Source organism: Pseudorasbora parva, chromosome 5 (genome assembly GCF_024679245.1).
Source record: "Pseudorasbora parva isolate DD20220531a chromosome 5, ASM2467924v1, whole genome shotgun sequence".
Taxonomy (NCBI): Eukaryota; Metazoa; Chordata; class Actinopteri; order Cypriniformes; family Gobionidae; genus Pseudorasbora; species Pseudorasbora parva.
In genome coordinates this window covers 36,084,416-36,100,616 of record NC_090176.1, presented here as the reverse complement: position 1 = coordinate 36,100,616, position 16,201 = coordinate 36,084,416, and the positions used below count along the sequence as shown (strand labels likewise).

Here is a 16,201-nt window from a genome sequence, read left to right as displayed (position 1 = left end):
ACTTAATATACCATTTTAATTAAATATAAAATGGTTTATTTATTAAATACTAACAAAGCAGGGATGTGAGGGAATAAGTCCTCTATATACAGTCCCTTACAATATAAATGGCGTTAAACATGCAAAGCAGATATACTTATGAAGGCTCAGGGGTTACAGGTTTGATTTAGATCAGGGGTGTCCAAAGACTGGCCTGCGGGACAGTTTCGGCCCAGGAAGAATTTCAAACGGCCCACAGCTTGTCTATTAAAGGGGTCCTGAATTAAGAAATCAAATTTCCCTTGATCTTTTGACAAAGAGGTCACTGTACTGTTAAACATCCTGTAAGTTCCAGAACTCAAATCTTCCCTGTTAGTCCAAAAATAGCTTTTATTGAATCCAAGCTCAGAAAACAACTTGTTTGGTATTGCCACATTACGCCATAAAAGCGCAACGAAAGACCGTCTCTACAGAATCAAATCAACGCCTACTTCGCATTAGAAGTAATGGCTCTGCAGACTGGTGTATTAGTAGATGAGAAGAGCAAAACAGGATCACTGGACTAAAAATAGCATTACTTTCCAAAGAAAACTGATGCTAGGAAACTGGTCATTTATGTAGCCTAAATTTGACAACAGTTAAGCACTGCCATTTCTATTGCTTATGAGAAACATTAAGTGCACTAAAAGCGGAACGAAACAGCACATTTGAACCGTGCAACACGGATCATTTATTAGCACTGCCCAAAAGACAGTGCAGCACAAACTCGCAACAAGTGCGTTTACTCACAGAGCGGTCTCACCACTAAACCACTAAAGTGAGATCCAGGGAGACTTTTGCACAGAGGTCTCTGGCCAAATGCAAATGTCTTGGTGATTTAAACTAGTTTAAAGTTAGATGAAACCAGCGCTTATATTCAACAATACACTGACACGGAAAACGAGAAACATTGTGATTTGTGGATTGAAGAGTATTCTAACTGGATTGTTGCACATGTATTAAATATTAATAGAGTAATTAAATATAAGGGCAAATTACAGAAACTTGTATGCTAGTTTTGTACATTTGTATTTACACTAGATGTGTTTTATGTAGTAGTTGTAGTATCATCATCCAGCCCCTAACATCTTATTTGGCTCCCCAAAAAAGTTTGGACACCCCTGATTTAGATGAACAAGGCAAATTACTAGACATATTTATTCAATGGCAGATGAGAGAAGACCATAAATGGACAACACGTATACCAAGCACTCCTATACTTAAATTTTACTTAAATTGTTTTCCAAACTAAAGTGATGCTTCTGATGACAGAAACTTGAGCATGGATAAAACGATAAGACAGTGGCGTGACAAAAGCTTCTCTTGAACATTGTGTTCTTTCCCCATGAGAGTTAATTGTCAGAATTGGATATAAATCTAACTAAATTTGCAGTCATACAAAAGCTTCTTAAAAGTGCAGGATGTTTTTAGATCAGATGGCAAGAACAATATCACATCCACAAAATAAAATAAAAAGACTCAAAACGAAAAAGAAAAACCACCAGACACAAAGATTACCTCCAACTCATCTGTACACTATAGCCAAGGCTTAGAGTTTTCGAACACTTAGTTACCACATTAAGACTTGTAGTTGGATGGAAAGAGACAGTTTGGACACACTGAGATGAGGACGAAATAACAGTTGATTAAGAGTTGTTTTTGAGGGAGGTGGAAGATGGTTCTGTCTACATCACGCCCTGTGAACATCAAAAAGTTACGCAGATGGCACCAGTGTGGCCTGGCCATACGAGTCTTACGGTGTGCTGTTGTTGGCCTGTCACTTCCCCTGGCAAAAGCTGCTGTGTTGAGGACGGGTTCCGGCCAGCGTCCTCTTCAGATACCACCTCGTGCTTCGTTAAGTGACACTATTTTGAAACGGCAGTTAATATTGCACACTGTTCCAACAAATTATGCATCTATGGCTGTATACATTAAACATTTGTGGTCATTTGCTATTCATCATTAAACTGGATTTAATAAAGCAAGCGATTTAGCTCTGCAAATAGAAATTCCTAATAAAAATCAATAAATTAATAAATAAATAAAAATCAATATAATCAAGCGTAAATATAAAGAATTTAGGCAAATATCAACAGCATTTATAATTGCTTTGCGTTTAAAAAAAGGAAATAAAAGTCGAAAACTCAAAGCCCTACCTATAGTTAAACATGGCTACTTAGCACTCAAAACATTTCTAGATTGGCAAAAACTCTTTTCAAAATCCTTTTCACAATTATTTAAAAGTTAAATGGTTTTATATGTTTGCCAGCCCATCATTATACAGTCACGGTCTGATTTCAGAGCCGATTTGTAAAGAAAATACGAGTTTCTCTACACTACAAACCAACAAAATCAGTATTTACTGAAAGGGTTCTGTAAAAGGCAACCATGCAAAAATGTATACAAATGTAATTATTAAAGTCTGAGTAATGGGCAAAGCACACATGCATGAATACACATGAAGATACTGGCACTAATTTTACAGACAATGAGCCAACACATACCTCCTCTGGGCACAACTCGCAGGCCTTGGCTAAAGTCATACGGGCACTGTGGGAGCGCTCCAGGAAGTATCCATTGGAAGTCTCATTGCTCTGGACAGGAGGTGACCAGTTGTTATATGTGTACTGGGTATTGCCAGTGTATGGTCTTCGTTCCAGCTCGTCACCGAGCCACTCCACTGCCCATGTCCACTTCCTCTTTAGATCACCATTACTCTGGAACAGGCAAAGCAACCAGTTTTTGCATATTCAAAACCATAAAACAAACCCATCCAAGTGCACAGTCTTCTATTCTTATGCTGTTGTTCTTACCTGGAGAATCTGATAGGCCACTGTGCAGTTGCTGAAAAGAGCCACCATGCATTTGATACACTGATAAGCTCTCTTTTGGTAGTGGTTTTTGGAGCGCTGAATGGTGTCAAAAAGTCCATCACGGTCATCTGGGATTCCCTTCAGCACATTGTGGATCCTAAAAAAAAAATAAAGAAAAGGAGCAGGGAAAGACATTATGTGATCAAGAATTTCATTCACCAAAAATGCATGTTCAAGAGTTCCTACACATTTCTAGACTGCATATTTTGGATCATATTTAACATCTGATAAATGGTTTTAAATCCAACTGTTAACATGTATGTTATATTCTGACCATGTATGAAAAACGCTGCTTGTATAATATGTTTTTGTAATTGCAGAAAATATAAAGGGGGCAACGGACAATGCATAGGAAATCTGTTTTTCTTGTACATTGGTTTATTTAAAAGGCATTTACTAAATAAGAAATGACAGTGGAAATGCAGACTGACCTGTGAGTCTGCCACGAGTCCTCAATAAACAAGATCTGGAGGAGCAAGTCCAGGTAAGGCCTTAACTCATACGTGTATGAATATGCCACCTATGTAAAAACACAGATGTTAATTATCATCATCAGAAAAAAAAAAAAAGTTGAATCTACTTGACTCAAATGACAAAAAAAAAATACAACTATAAAAAACAGCTAACATAATTAAGGCATGCATTCAACACTTATCAAAACTAGAGTATTTAATTGATTAACTAATTCACAACTAAATCACCAGCAGCCGTACATTTCTTGTCTTAGAGCAGTTGCTGATCTCACTCACCTGCCACAGTAGTTCACTAAGCACAGTGGAAGAAAACTGAGGATTTTCCCAACAGCAGAATCTTAGCAGTTTGATAGTGTCCTCTGAGTTACTGCAGTCTTCGATAATCTTTTTTACATAACTGGTGCGCACAAATAGAATGTCCACCACCAGCTGCTGCAGAGGCATAATGGGAGCAGTGATGTTGGGGTCTCCATATGGGTTTGGCAGAGGAGGGTTACCTAAAAATGTCAAGATGTGCAAATGTCAGCTCATATCCTGGCTAGTGGTCTGGGCATAAGGGGAGAACACATTCTTTAATGTTCAAATACATAAACCAGCATCTTGATCAGGTCTAGACACCAAGGAACAATGGCAAAATTCACATTTGATATTGGCATGACAAAAGAGAAATAATGGTGTAGATCTGCTTGATTCTCTGTAAATGCCCTCAGCTCCAAGCACTGCCAACCTGGCACTTATGCCTGGAGATGGCTTTGTGTCAGTCAGGAAGTCCTGAGCAAGGATGAAAATCTTCATTGGGCAACGGGGTGCAATGAAACTACATGTGAAAGCCTACAGAACATTTTACCATCAAATTACAAACATTTGGCAGCAAGGTATAACACTCTTTACCGTTGATTGATGACTGCATACGTGATGTCACATCACAGCAGCGAACCAGCTGTGACACAACAGTATAGAGCTTTCCCAGCTCAGCGTACTGGTACTTAATTGGAGGACCCGGACCCTCGTCCAGGGCCACAAGCATGAATGTGGCTGGTACCCCAAGCTTCAACAGCTGCGTCTTTTCTGCCAAGCCTGAGTAAATGAAATGAGGAGTTAGAGAGTAGAGCACTATAGCATGCAAGTCTGCATGAATGGGGACCCAAGGTTTGCGATTGCTACTTACCAAGGTTGGCATACATGACAAAAAGGTTGAAGTACTGCTGCAGGTGACGGCCATGCTCAGACACTTCCCTTCTCAGCAGATTAAGTACAGCACGGAACAAGTGCTCACTTAGACTTAAATTATCACAGCCCTGAGGGGGAAAAAAGGGCAAAAAACATAAAATGTAAAAGATCCTTTGGGTCGAGTTACCGTGGCAAATTGTGAAGAGAGATCCACTGATATTTTCAGATCTTCTATGAACACTTCTATGAACACACAAAGCCTCTACAGAGACTGAAATTAATGATAACTAGACTGAAAAGACATACCTGACTTGAAGGTCCAGGTGAGGCAATCGGTGAAGGGCAGGGTCCATCTTGCAACGAGAAATGTGCAATGAATACGATGAGTTTGGAAAAAGCCCCTCGAACCTCTGCACTGGGGCACTCAAGCAGGTACTCAGAGAAGCGGTTTGGATATGCGAAGAGGACGTTGTGTGCAAACCAGTAACGCACATTTTTACTGTGTCGCAGCAAGATGCACAGAGCATCATACCTGAAACAAGAAAAACATTGATAAACAAGGATCAACTAACTGTTGAAGAAAACAATCAAACATGTGCCTGATACACACACACTTACCAATCACTAGCAGGGCCACGGACGACTTTCTTGGTGTGGAATCCAGTACTGAAGAGAAATCTAGCAGCAAGCTGTATACTAATCATAGCCATTTCCTCTGCTTCAGGCAAAAGGTGGTCTTGACCTAAAAGCCACAACATTTAAATACAGATTAATAAGAGAACAAAAAACATACTGAATCTAATTCCAGATTTACACTACATAGAAGTGGAGGCAAAAACATGCTTCTGTGTGGCATTTGGGTGCATTTACATAGACTCTTTAATGCTGCTCAGAGGTAGCATAAGTGCATTTGCACAGCAACTACAACTGTATACTTAGATACTGGGGTGGAGGTGTTTCAGAGCAGGCATAATTTAGTCTGGCTTTTATGCAGCATTGCGTTCTTCGTGCCTGCTCAAAATAAAATCACATCTTGGAGCAGCATTATCTCTCAACTATTCTGCAAAAGTAACAATGGGAAATGTTGTATAATGTAAAAACCGAATTTTAAATGAAAAAAAAAAAAAAACACATTTAAAGAGCTGCTTTATATAGTACTTCAAAATCCAAACGGTCATTTTGGTGCATCGTTTTCCAATCTACTGTGCCAATTTTCCATTATTTTTCAATGTAAGCGTTAGACTAACATGTTTGACTGCTGCACTAAAGTATTTTGAAGTGTCACTTAAAAAAGAAAGAAGAAAGAAAAAAGCATTTTGTTTGAATGCCCACTAATGCATTGCAGAGGACTATCATTCAAAAGTCTGGGGTGACTGATCATTTTTCTTTCTGTGAAATAATGTGAAATTGCTCAAGTGACAGCCCTAAACCCATCTACAACAGAAAAGAACAGAGCAGGGTCGAAGGCTGGACTTACCTGGCGGTGAGTTCAAGTACACACTGTTACAGGTCAGCAGTTTCCTGATGAACTGGAAGTATTCCAAGCTGTACTGCATTCGGTTGTGCATAAACTGCACATTCTGCTTGCGTACACTGCGTTCGATAGCAGAGGGCATCTTCACCTGGTGAGGTTTGCTAGTCACTGTGAGCTCAGTGATGTATTTAACCAGCTCACTGTCCTTGTCTAATGTGTCCATTCGCTCATAAAAGAGGATGTAGGCGTTCCACCAGCGCTTCTGTCGCCTGTAGGACATGCGTTTCATCATGTGGTCAAAGACCTCACCCATGTACTCTCCACCAAAGCACTGGTTCTTCATCTCCTCATCATCGTCCATCTTGCACTCTGTAACATCACCGTCGTCAAACTTATACCAGCGGTTCCTTTCTCCCTCACCACCACTGCCATTCCTCTGAATGATGTAGGAGTAATAATGACCCCCACTAGCCTGGCCTGAGTGGACCAGCACTCCCACCAAACGATAACGAGAGCTGCAGGGGGGTTCCGGCTCTGATGGCTCATTCTGCTGAATTACCTGGAGCCATAAAGAGCAACTTAAATTCCAGTTATGTAAACATATTCCCAAATCACATTTATTTGAATAAGATATGGCTTGAAGACCTAAGAAAGACCGTGTTGGTGAAATACCTGGTTTTCTGGGTGCACATCAGACCCCTCCAGCTTAGCTACTCCAGCTACTGTATAGGGCTCCATGTCCAACTCCCGTGGGAACTCAAAGTAGTCATTGAACTTAATGGCACACTCTCGTTCCCAGTCATAATCGAAGCGTTTCAGCTGGATGGCCAGCACTGGGGGAAGCTTCTTAATAAGCAAACGCTTCACTGTGTCCACCTGCCACAAAGACAACCTTGAGCTTAATATGGTGTTCTTAAAACAACAATAAAAAACATCATAGAGACTATATAAAACTGAACATGCACCTTCTTGTTGCATTTTTCACAGTGGTAGGCATTTGCACCCTCAAGCAAGTCTCCTTTCACATACTGCTCCATAGAATCAAGGAGATTTTGATGGTTTCTTATATCTACATTCAACGTGGTAAACGATTCCTCACATTCATATCTGAAGAGAGAGAATAGAGTGTTTCATTGGGATACATCTAGTAAAAAAAAAAAGGTCCTAAAAATTCACAGAATTAGATTTCTGATGTACCTGTGAGGACAGCCCTGACATATTTTCTGGTCAGCAAAAGAGCCACCTAGTACTTTGCTCAGCATAGCAGGGTGACCCAATGCTTTCAAAGCCTCGTCTAAACTGTCCACCAGCGAGTTGAAAAACTCCAGAGCATCATGCTGTTCCCTCAGATTGACTGGTTCACCCCACAACCTGCAGGGAGGAAGAGATGACAAGACCAGTTTAGAGAGACGCATCTTGTCCTAGTCTTAATAGAAAGGATGATTATAAAAAAGAAAGGGAGAACCTACCGAAACTGCTTCCAGAAACCCCTAGGCACATAGTATTGCAATCTGGATGAGGCCAAGTGTCCAAAGATGACCTGCAACTGCCGAAGAACTCCAATGTTGTACTCCTTCCTGTCCTCTGACTTACTGAGAGAAGGTTTGTCTTCAAACTGGTGCTGATAGCCAAACACCTCATCCCTGGGATCCACATTACTCTGCAAAATTAAAGCAAGACTTTCAGTAAATTGAAGTTATTTAAATTGCAAGATGGTTTAATGCAGGGGTGCCCAGTCCTGTTCCTGGAGATCTGTCTACCTTCAGATTTCAGATCCAACCCTGATCACACACACTTGCCTGTACTATCAAGCATTTGTGATCTTAATTAGCTGGTTCAGTTGTATTTGAATCAAAGGTGGAGCTGAATTTTGCAGGAAGACAGATATCCAGGAACAGGACTTTGCAACCTCTGGTTAAGAAATCTTTTGTGAAAAAAATGCCCTCAGCTCCACGGAATGGCAACAAGACATACACCCTGGAGATGGCTACATTTGTCAGTCACTTGGTACTGAGAAAGGATGATCATCATCATTGGGCAGATCAATAATTAAACAAATACAATGAAATTTATTTTAACTAATGATATAACATACAATGTAAACTGAAAAGACAATCTCTCTTGGAGCAAGGAACCATAACAACAAGTGCAAGACATCTTTGCACTCTCTGGATTATTAAAGCACACATCTGAGCTTAATTAAATTGGGAAATGAAAAGCCACACCCCTCCACCTGATCTGCTCCCAAGGCTAAATTGCATTCAAACTATACATTGAAAGTTAATTCATATGTAATGAATTTGAAAAAAACCACTCCATTTAAATATGCTGTTGAATTTTAAAACATGCAATGTACAATTTTAATTAACCATATTTAGACCACCTACAGAGATATGTTTTTTATTATAGGGATCTAGGCTTTTTCAAAGCATTCAAGGCAAAATTTCTCATGAAATGGTCTGAGACTCCTGAAATAAACCACATAAGGCAGTACCTCATTATCTTGCTTCTCGTCTCCTGATAGATCATCATCCACATCACTCCCTGTGCCTTCAATGGCCAGGATGCCATTTCTGATGGGAGGAATCATGTACAGCTGCTGAATAACTGAGTTCATGTAGCAAGTCGCACCTGCATTTTTTAGACCCACAAACCCCTTGGTGGGCCGTGGGCCAACTGGTGGCAAATATTCCCATTCTGTAAGTGGTTCACAACCTGAAGGTACATAAAAAAAACAAGTATATGATGGGGTTGACTACACTGTTTCTAGGAATCTAGAATATGCTACACTTCTTTCTAATGTTGGACACACACCTAAATAATACATATCAGTTAGTGTGTCCACAATCTGTTTGAGATTTCGCACACATCCAACGGCAAGTGCAACAAGCAGCTCAAATCCAGCAGTGATGGTGGCTGGGGTGCTACACACAGGTATGGCCTGTTCAGTGGGGAATTCTCCACTCTTCATGTATTGCAGGTACACATTAGATGCTGGGAACAGGAAGTCATCCATTAACTCCTATAGAGATTGCATAAATAAAAGGAAGATCAATTAGTTTGACATGACGATTTGAGTCACAATTGGGAGATTTTTGTCATTTAAAAATGGTCAAGGAGATTACCTTGATGAGACTAGCACCTCCTTTTTCACAGCCAATGTAGAACTTCTTCTCTGGGGTCTGGAAAGCCAGTAGCTCTTTTGTGACCCCAATATGACCTTCCAAAATGGTCTCCTCAACTCCAGGATCCCCAGTTCTCTTCACTTCATCCTAAATATAAAGAGAGACATGACTCAGAATTCCACACACTAAAGTTTTCTTTGTTTTAATTCCAAAAAGTACTTTAAGTAAATGAACATACCCGGATTCGCTTTAACCAATCAATCTCATTGTTTAGGAGAACTTCTGCATTAGGAAGATTAATGTTGCTGTTATATGCATAGTTGAGTAAGTGCCTTAGAAGAGTGAAGTAATCAGCAGCGTGCTTTGCCCGCTCTTTTGCCGTGCTCTGCAACACAAATGAATACATAGAACTATAAATCATGAGATGTTCTTAATTAGCAAAAGATATTAAACATTTTAATCCTCCAGCTTTGTCCCAGAGAAATAAGACAGACACTTACACCTAAAACTGTGAAGAGGAGGGTGATGAAGAACAGAAGAGGCCTGTGGCCCATACAACATCGGGTGGCCATGAGGAAGAATTGTTCTTGGGACATTTGACGAACAGACCTGGGAGCAAATATCAGTATGTAATGGCAATTAATTTGACAAAATTGTTGGTTTGTCTCTAAACCACTCTATCATGTTTGAAACTCTAAATCAGTTTGAAAAATGTCCAAATCTGGTTACAAAAATTCCTCACTAAACATTGGCAAACTTTAGGTCATTAGTTTCATAGTTAATAACATTTTCAGGTAACTTTCTTGACAAGTTGCATTAAGTTGCATTAAGTAAATAATAATAATAAAAAATAAAATAAACACTGCAATATATTTTTAAGCAAATTAAAATGAATTAAAACAAAGATCAAGGGCTTTTTAAAAAAATAAGGTCAGAAGAAACAGCATAACTGGAATGGCCCCAAGTACACTTCCTAGCGAAAGTTTAAAAGAGATCTACGATGACTCACTTGCTCTGGCAGTGCAGTAGCAGATCTATAATGAAGGTCTGCCAGGCCTTTTCTTTGCTAAGCGCATCTAGTGCAGTGGGCATAAGGGCAAAACACAGGGTCATGACTTCCAGAGCTTCACAGCACACCTGCTCGTCTTCTGCATCTGGCTCATTGCCAGCATTGGTCTGTGGGAGATCACACATAACGGGTGTAAATAGTGAATCGGATTTTTACTAATGAAAACACACATTTTTCCAATATAGGTAAGAACTACAACCTTCTCGTAGATCTTGCTGATCTCCTCATTAGAACTGAAGACGTGCTGAACAGAGCCGCAGCCAGAAGCCCACACTATCTTCTGAACCGCTCGAATGACACAGATATCTGGGATATACTTGGAGGCCTGGAAGAAGTTCTACGTACAATAATAGAAAGAACAAACTTTAAAAACTGAGCATTTCCTTTGTAAATATTTTTGTCACATTCAAATAAAGAGAGAGGTTTTAACGGAACACTATGCAACCAACATGAATTGTACATCTGCCTATAAATTGATTCCTTTTTTTCATAAAATACATTACAGGCATTTTTGTAAAGACAGTTGAGGACATTCATTTGAATTGAATGCAAACAAACCAGTTTCTGCAGGCTAAGGTTGTGTGGAGTTGTATAACATACCTCATCCGAGATCTGCTGGGCGAGGCGGATTGCCACGTTCCGCAACATGCATTCGGCGGAGGGGTTAGGGATATTCTGCAGGGCATTCTGTAGCACTAGAGCCTGGTCATGTGTAGTCTGGTTGATCTATAATTACATTTAAAAGTAAAATAAAATTAAAGTTTTACCCAGCAGATTCCAACAAGAAAATACAAAACAGAAAATAACTACTGTTCAAAAGTTTGAGGTCAGACAACTTTTGAAAAAAGAAAGAAAAGCGCTTATACTCATCAAGGCTAAATGTATTTGATTAAAAAAAAAAAGTAAAAAAAAAAACAAACACTACTGTGTAATACGGTGAAGCCCACTGAAGTGCTTTGGAACTTGACACATTATTCAATGTGTTGACGTAATTTTCCCTGAAATGGCTCCAGCTGTTAACAGCTCCTCCCCTTTTTTTGAAACGGCCAATAGCGTTTCGTCAATACACAGTTTGACTAGAGCCTTTCTGTTTGGTAAAGCCAGTTTCCTCTAACTGTTTATCATCATAATCTCTATATCATTTTGAAATGCAGCATTCTGTGCAGAATTCAAATGGGCCCGATGTTTTGTTTACAGCGCCGACTCGCGCATGTTATCCACGCTGCGCTTTCGTGTCTGTAGTCAAAATTTTGACCAGAGCCGTTGGTGCGCGCGCACTGCGTGAAACTAAAGTGAAAACAGACTTAATTCGCATTCGCATATTCACACTGAATCGTATCCTATTGCATATATAGTGTGCGTTGTGCCTTTCACCATGTAGAAATTAGTAAATGTGTGAACAACTGCGCGATTTCAGACGCAACTTCAGCAGTGTAGGGGCGGGAATTCTAGAGGGCATTTTGATTGGACAGAAGATTTGATGAGAAGGTGAAGTATGTGATGTCATCAAAATCTGTAATCCGTTTTAACGGAAGTGAGAGAAAAAGTTTTGAATGCTTATATAAATGCTTTGGTTTTGGAACACACAAGTTTGTATAGCTTGAAAAAGCTTCAATTTTGATTTCTGTGGGCTTTTAAAATAAATATAATTTATTTCTGTGATGGCAAAGCGAGATTTTCAGCAGTCATTACTCCAGGGGTCCTCCTGGCAAAATGTGGTTTAAAATAAAACTTGACTGCCTATACAGCAGAAAGGTGACTACACTCATAACGTACTGGGTTTGTTGCCTTCCAATGCCACCCCCACCAGTCTGCTATGATACACTTAGCAGTCAAATACCACCTTCCTTTAGTAGGAAATACTTCTCATGGTGTCAACTTATATTGTTCCCAAATGCAAGAATTCAAGAAGTAATTGTTTAGCAGGAGCGGAAATCTGAAAAAAACATCTGTTTGTAGTAAACATTTCAAACTGGATGACCATGAACAATGTTTTAGGCCAACTATAGTAAGATAATAGACAGTGATACACTTACAATAATTGTTAATAACCTTAAACTTTATATCCATGGATGGGGATACAAAAAGGCATAAGTATAATCTGTAGTTTTTATGAAAGCCATAGCTGTCAAAACATGTCATCTAGTGGACTTTCGCTGAGAAATAAACTTGTTCTTGTTCTCATCTTACTTGGACCAAGAAATGCAAGTAAACATTGTTTATTTACATATTCTACCAACGTAACAATACAAAGCGAGTTACACTTTAAAGAATTCACTGACGTTATTATTATTATTTTATATGTGCTTTACATTTTAGATTGTTAATACTGTATCATTGAGTCTGTTTTCATTTACACCCCTTTTAGTCTGACATATTTGATTACAAAATGCATAGAAACATGTTCAATTAAAGAGAAAATTGCATGATTTAAGCACACCTGAGTTTATTCTCTCTCATAGTTAATAATCCCTCCTGTAAACGCTTCTGGAGTCTGTGTGAGTGTTCCTCACAAGACACTGTACACCCTTGACATTTGTGGAGGGACAGTCCAGGCAAGCCTGTTTCTAATATGATTGATGAATGCCAGGGAGGCTGAAAGGTTACAGTCTTAAAAAGAAATGAAACGCTCAGTACTGAACCTATAAAACCCACTGAAACACCACCATTCAGTAGGAAAACTGCACTTATTTGCAGTGCTGCCAACAGAATACTGCTTTTGCAGTAAAACTTCACAACACCACCCCCCCATTATTGGTCTCAACTACAAACTAGGGCTGTGCCAAATGCGCTTTTATGAGATGCAGTACTGGACAAAAGTATAAAAAGAGACCGCAGGTTCACTCTCTCTCTCCCTGTGATGCAAAGTATATATATCTCTCTTGCTCTGCAGTTTTAAGTCCAAATATAATATTGCAATGTTTTTGAATTGTGTTCCTTATAAACATTAAAAAAAAATCTTAAACCTAAACTAAAAGTAAATATTGTTCTCTTTTCTGTAAATTTGATAGTCAGTGAAGGTATTGTGCTTAAGCTCCAAACTGTTCCCTTTAAGTTAGGTGTTGCAGAAGTATAAGTAAGGGCAACTTACAGGAGACACAGGGATAGTCCCCTCCACCACAGGCTGGCAGGCCTCCGCCACAGACTTCACATGGCCAAAGCCTACAGCTGTGAGCAGCAGTTTGGCTATTTTTAGTGCGTTAAGATAAGCTCCCCGTCGGGTCTCCATGTCAGCATTTGGCAGGAAGTTATTTCTGGTGAGCATGCTCAAAACCAATGGCAGACCACCACTCTTCAAGAAGTTGTACTGGAAGTCACTAGCATCCTCACCCAACGTCCCACTTGCAGGCATGAGCAAGGCGTACACGACCTGAGGTACAAAGAGACATTGTGCAAATCAAAGTCTGCTATCATATCAAATTACTTTTATTGTTAATACAAATAAAATATAAATATTAGAAAAAACATTGTCTTGTCAAGTAACAGAAAAACTTTTAAAATTACTAAAACTGAAATTAAAAAAATAAAGCTAAATATAAGTATTTAAATATATTTTAATGTAAAGTATATATTATAATTATATATATTAATGTAAAAAAAAAAAAAAAATGTTCCCACCTTTGGGCTGAACAGTTCATGGCAAGAATATATATATGAACGGGCCTTGAACCATTAAGCCTGAAGGTGGGAAAGGAGAACCAAACAAACAACATATTGAGAACCAAACAAACCTCTATCAAGTAAAGCACTTGAGATGGTGACGGCCCAAAGAAACGAGAGTCCAATGTGGGGCTAAGGCTGTTTTCACCAAGTTTGGCATGATCTAGACAAATGGCTCGTAGGCTTTCCACTGTGGTGTTATCTGGAAAGCAGAAAATGCAATGAATAGAGACGGCAGATCAGTACAGCTAGTCGCCTCAAGCAGGCATCTAACGAAGCATATTAGAGCACCTGGAGGCATGAGCTTCATTAGAACACGAGCTCCATCCCGTAGGAGAGGCATGTTGAGATTACAGCCCAGGTCTGCAACTTGCCAGAGGAAAGAGATGTAGCGCAGATGCAGCGACATTATCTGAGACAATAAGAATCAGAGGTTACGCCCAATACAAAACATTAAAGACATTTATAATAAATGCAGTGATAAATGTAATACTGATGCAAACTTTACAGCAACACTTCCAATAAATGTATTACAGGGACAATCCTCTGTAGCAATGTTGGTAGGTGCTTGTTTACATATTACAATACACACTTTAACATTATGCATAATAGAATAAATTATGACCAGGGGAGATGTGATCTGCAATATTGGTGCTGGGTTAGGCTTGATCAACATTCAATGCTTCAAAATGACTTTACATTAACCACAGCTTAATCAAACAGCCAGTGTTATTTGTGTGCTCTAGTTTTTTTCCTTTTAATGTTTAAAAGAAAAGAAAAACAGAGCACAAAATCATGAAGTAATTGAGCTGCATTATGAATTCTGGCATACGTCCCACTAAGTTCCAATGTACACCATCTGTTTGCTCAGAACAATTTTTTGTGTGTTTTTTAAAGAACTTTTGACTGTCAAAGATATGACAGCTTGATCATTTGGATGACAAAAAGTGTGAGTAGGAAACATTCCACATTGCCATATGATAGTAACCTAGTAATTTAAGTCACTGTCCAGTCTTAAGTAAATGTAAAGTCTACAGATCCTTCAGCTAAACACCAGGGGATGATATACACAAGTTGTCACACAGTTTCTGACCATAGATGGGATCCCTTTTCAATGTGTAAACATTAACCTAACACAATAGACAAATTGGCTCAATTATGCGCATGGTGTGATGCTCACCACGCCAGGAAGACAGCTCTCCACTTCAGGGTTTGGCCCATCACTGTAGTGATTGCCATGGTTCCCAGGGGAGCCAGTGGAGGAGTCTGAGGAGCTATCTGGACTGGAAGGCATATTGGCGCTGACCTGGGTGAGCTTGGCTGTGATGAGCTGGGGAAGAGGGGGGAAAAAAGTACTTGTGTAAGCTAGAACAACAGATCCTGTTCACACATGCTGTTTAACTTAAGCCAAAGGTTATGTCTGTAAAATTATTTAAATTGAGAAAAACAGCCAAGGAAATGCCTACAGTTTTGTCTTTGAGGTTTAGCTGCCCAATTAGCTTCCTGTCATCTGCTGGGTCTATGATCTCTCCCCCGATGAAAAGTTCAATCTTGGTGTGCGTGCTGTTGGCCTTTATTCGGTTCAGAATGCAGCGTCGCACAGAACCAATTGTATCATTGGTATGCGACCAAATATCCAGATCATCAACCTGTCGGCCTTGATTTGGGAAACGCACAACTAGTGTAATATGCTTTCCTCGGAAGGCCCTTAAAGAAAAAGAGAAAGTCTGTTAGAATCTGTCCATCACAGTGAAGCAAAAATTACTTGACAGGGTTAATTTATGACAGGATTGAATGGGTCTACCTAGACATAGGCAGGATGGTCCTCTCCTCATGGTAGTCACTGTCACACTCTGTTATATACTCCCTGAGCACAGTCAGTACTCTCACCATACGGATGGCCTCCTGTCTGGCACAGTTAATGCTGTCTTTATCACCATCCAGCACACACAGTGTGTCATAGGAGGCTTTGAGCCGGTCAAAGCAAGACTGAATAAAATCCTCATGTATCTCTACCTGCAAAGAGTCATGTGACACATTTTAAAAAAACATTTAAGAACAACCCAAAATTTATTACAGCAAGAGATATGCATCTTCACTTAACTATTACCTGATTGGCTTGTAATTTTGGTCCAAGGTTTGTATAAATCTCTTTAAGCAAGTCAATTGCTCGGCTAGCAATATCATCACTTCCTTGAATCACAACCTGTCAATGAAAAAAGGAGGTTTGAGCTCCGACAAAAATTTCTTAAATTAATTTCCTTTAGCTATGTGATACTGATAAAATAGCATTGTTCACCTGTTGATATTACAATAATATATACAACTATAATAACTGA

At 39.4% G+C, this 16,201-nt stretch overlaps 1 protein-coding gene across 7 annotated transcripts in view; it reads right to left on the bottom strand.

Annotated features, from left to right (window-relative positions):
- usp9 (ubiquitin specific peptidase 9) overlaps window positions 1-16,201 on the bottom strand; it is a 39,621-nt gene that overhangs the window by 2,314 nt on the left and 21,106 nt on the right. For 4 of the 7 annotated variants that reach the window (XM_067444075.1, XM_067444073.1, XM_067444076.1 and 1 more), the window contains 28 exons: window positions 15,973-16,068; window positions 15,667-15,878; window positions 15,329-15,569; window positions 15,043-15,192; window positions 14,154-14,274; window positions 13,934-14,064; window positions 13,294-13,572; window positions 10,803-10,928; window positions 10,402-10,539; window positions 10,143-10,309; window positions 9,634-9,742; window positions 9,372-9,518; window positions 9,134-9,280; window positions 8,823-9,030; window positions 8,503-8,723; window positions 7,478-7,668; window positions 7,206-7,379; window positions 6,974-7,115; window positions 6,681-6,884; window positions 6,012-6,567; window positions 5,153-5,276; window positions 4,841-5,066; window positions 4,533-4,662; window positions 4,256-4,441; window positions 3,641-3,861; window positions 3,323-3,411; window positions 2,832-2,988; window positions 2,523-2,735 (listed from right to left, as the gene is read on the bottom strand). In XM_067444075.1, the coding sequence (XP_067300176.1) occupies window positions 2,523-2,735; window positions 2,832-2,988; window positions 3,323-3,411; window positions 3,641-3,861; window positions 4,256-4,441; window positions 4,533-4,662; window positions 4,841-5,066; window positions 5,153-5,276; window positions 6,012-6,567; window positions 6,681-6,884; window positions 6,974-7,115; window positions 7,206-7,379; window positions 7,478-7,668; window positions 8,503-8,723; window positions 8,823-9,030; window positions 9,134-9,280; window positions 9,372-9,518; window positions 9,634-9,742; window positions 10,143-10,309; window positions 10,402-10,539; window positions 10,803-10,928; window positions 13,294-13,572; window positions 13,934-14,064; window positions 14,154-14,274; window positions 15,043-15,192; window positions 15,329-15,569; window positions 15,667-15,878; window positions 15,973-16,068 (5,106 nt within the window). Of the gene's footprint in view, window positions 1-1,775; window positions 1,884-2,522; window positions 2,736-2,831; window positions 2,989-3,322; window positions 3,412-3,640; window positions 3,862-4,255; window positions 4,442-4,532; window positions 4,663-4,840; window positions 5,067-5,152; window positions 5,277-6,011; window positions 6,568-6,680; window positions 6,885-6,973; window positions 7,116-7,205; window positions 7,380-7,477; window positions 7,669-8,502; window positions 8,724-8,822; window positions 9,031-9,133; window positions 9,281-9,371; window positions 9,519-9,633; window positions 9,743-10,142; window positions 10,310-10,401; window positions 10,540-10,802; window positions 10,929-13,293; window positions 13,573-13,933; window positions 14,065-14,153; window positions 14,275-15,042; window positions 15,193-15,328; window positions 15,570-15,666; window positions 15,879-15,972; window positions 16,069-16,201 lie in introns of all 7 variants that reach the window. The other 3 variants (XM_067444071.1, XM_067444070.1, XM_067444072.1) reach the window with 1 other exon arrangement.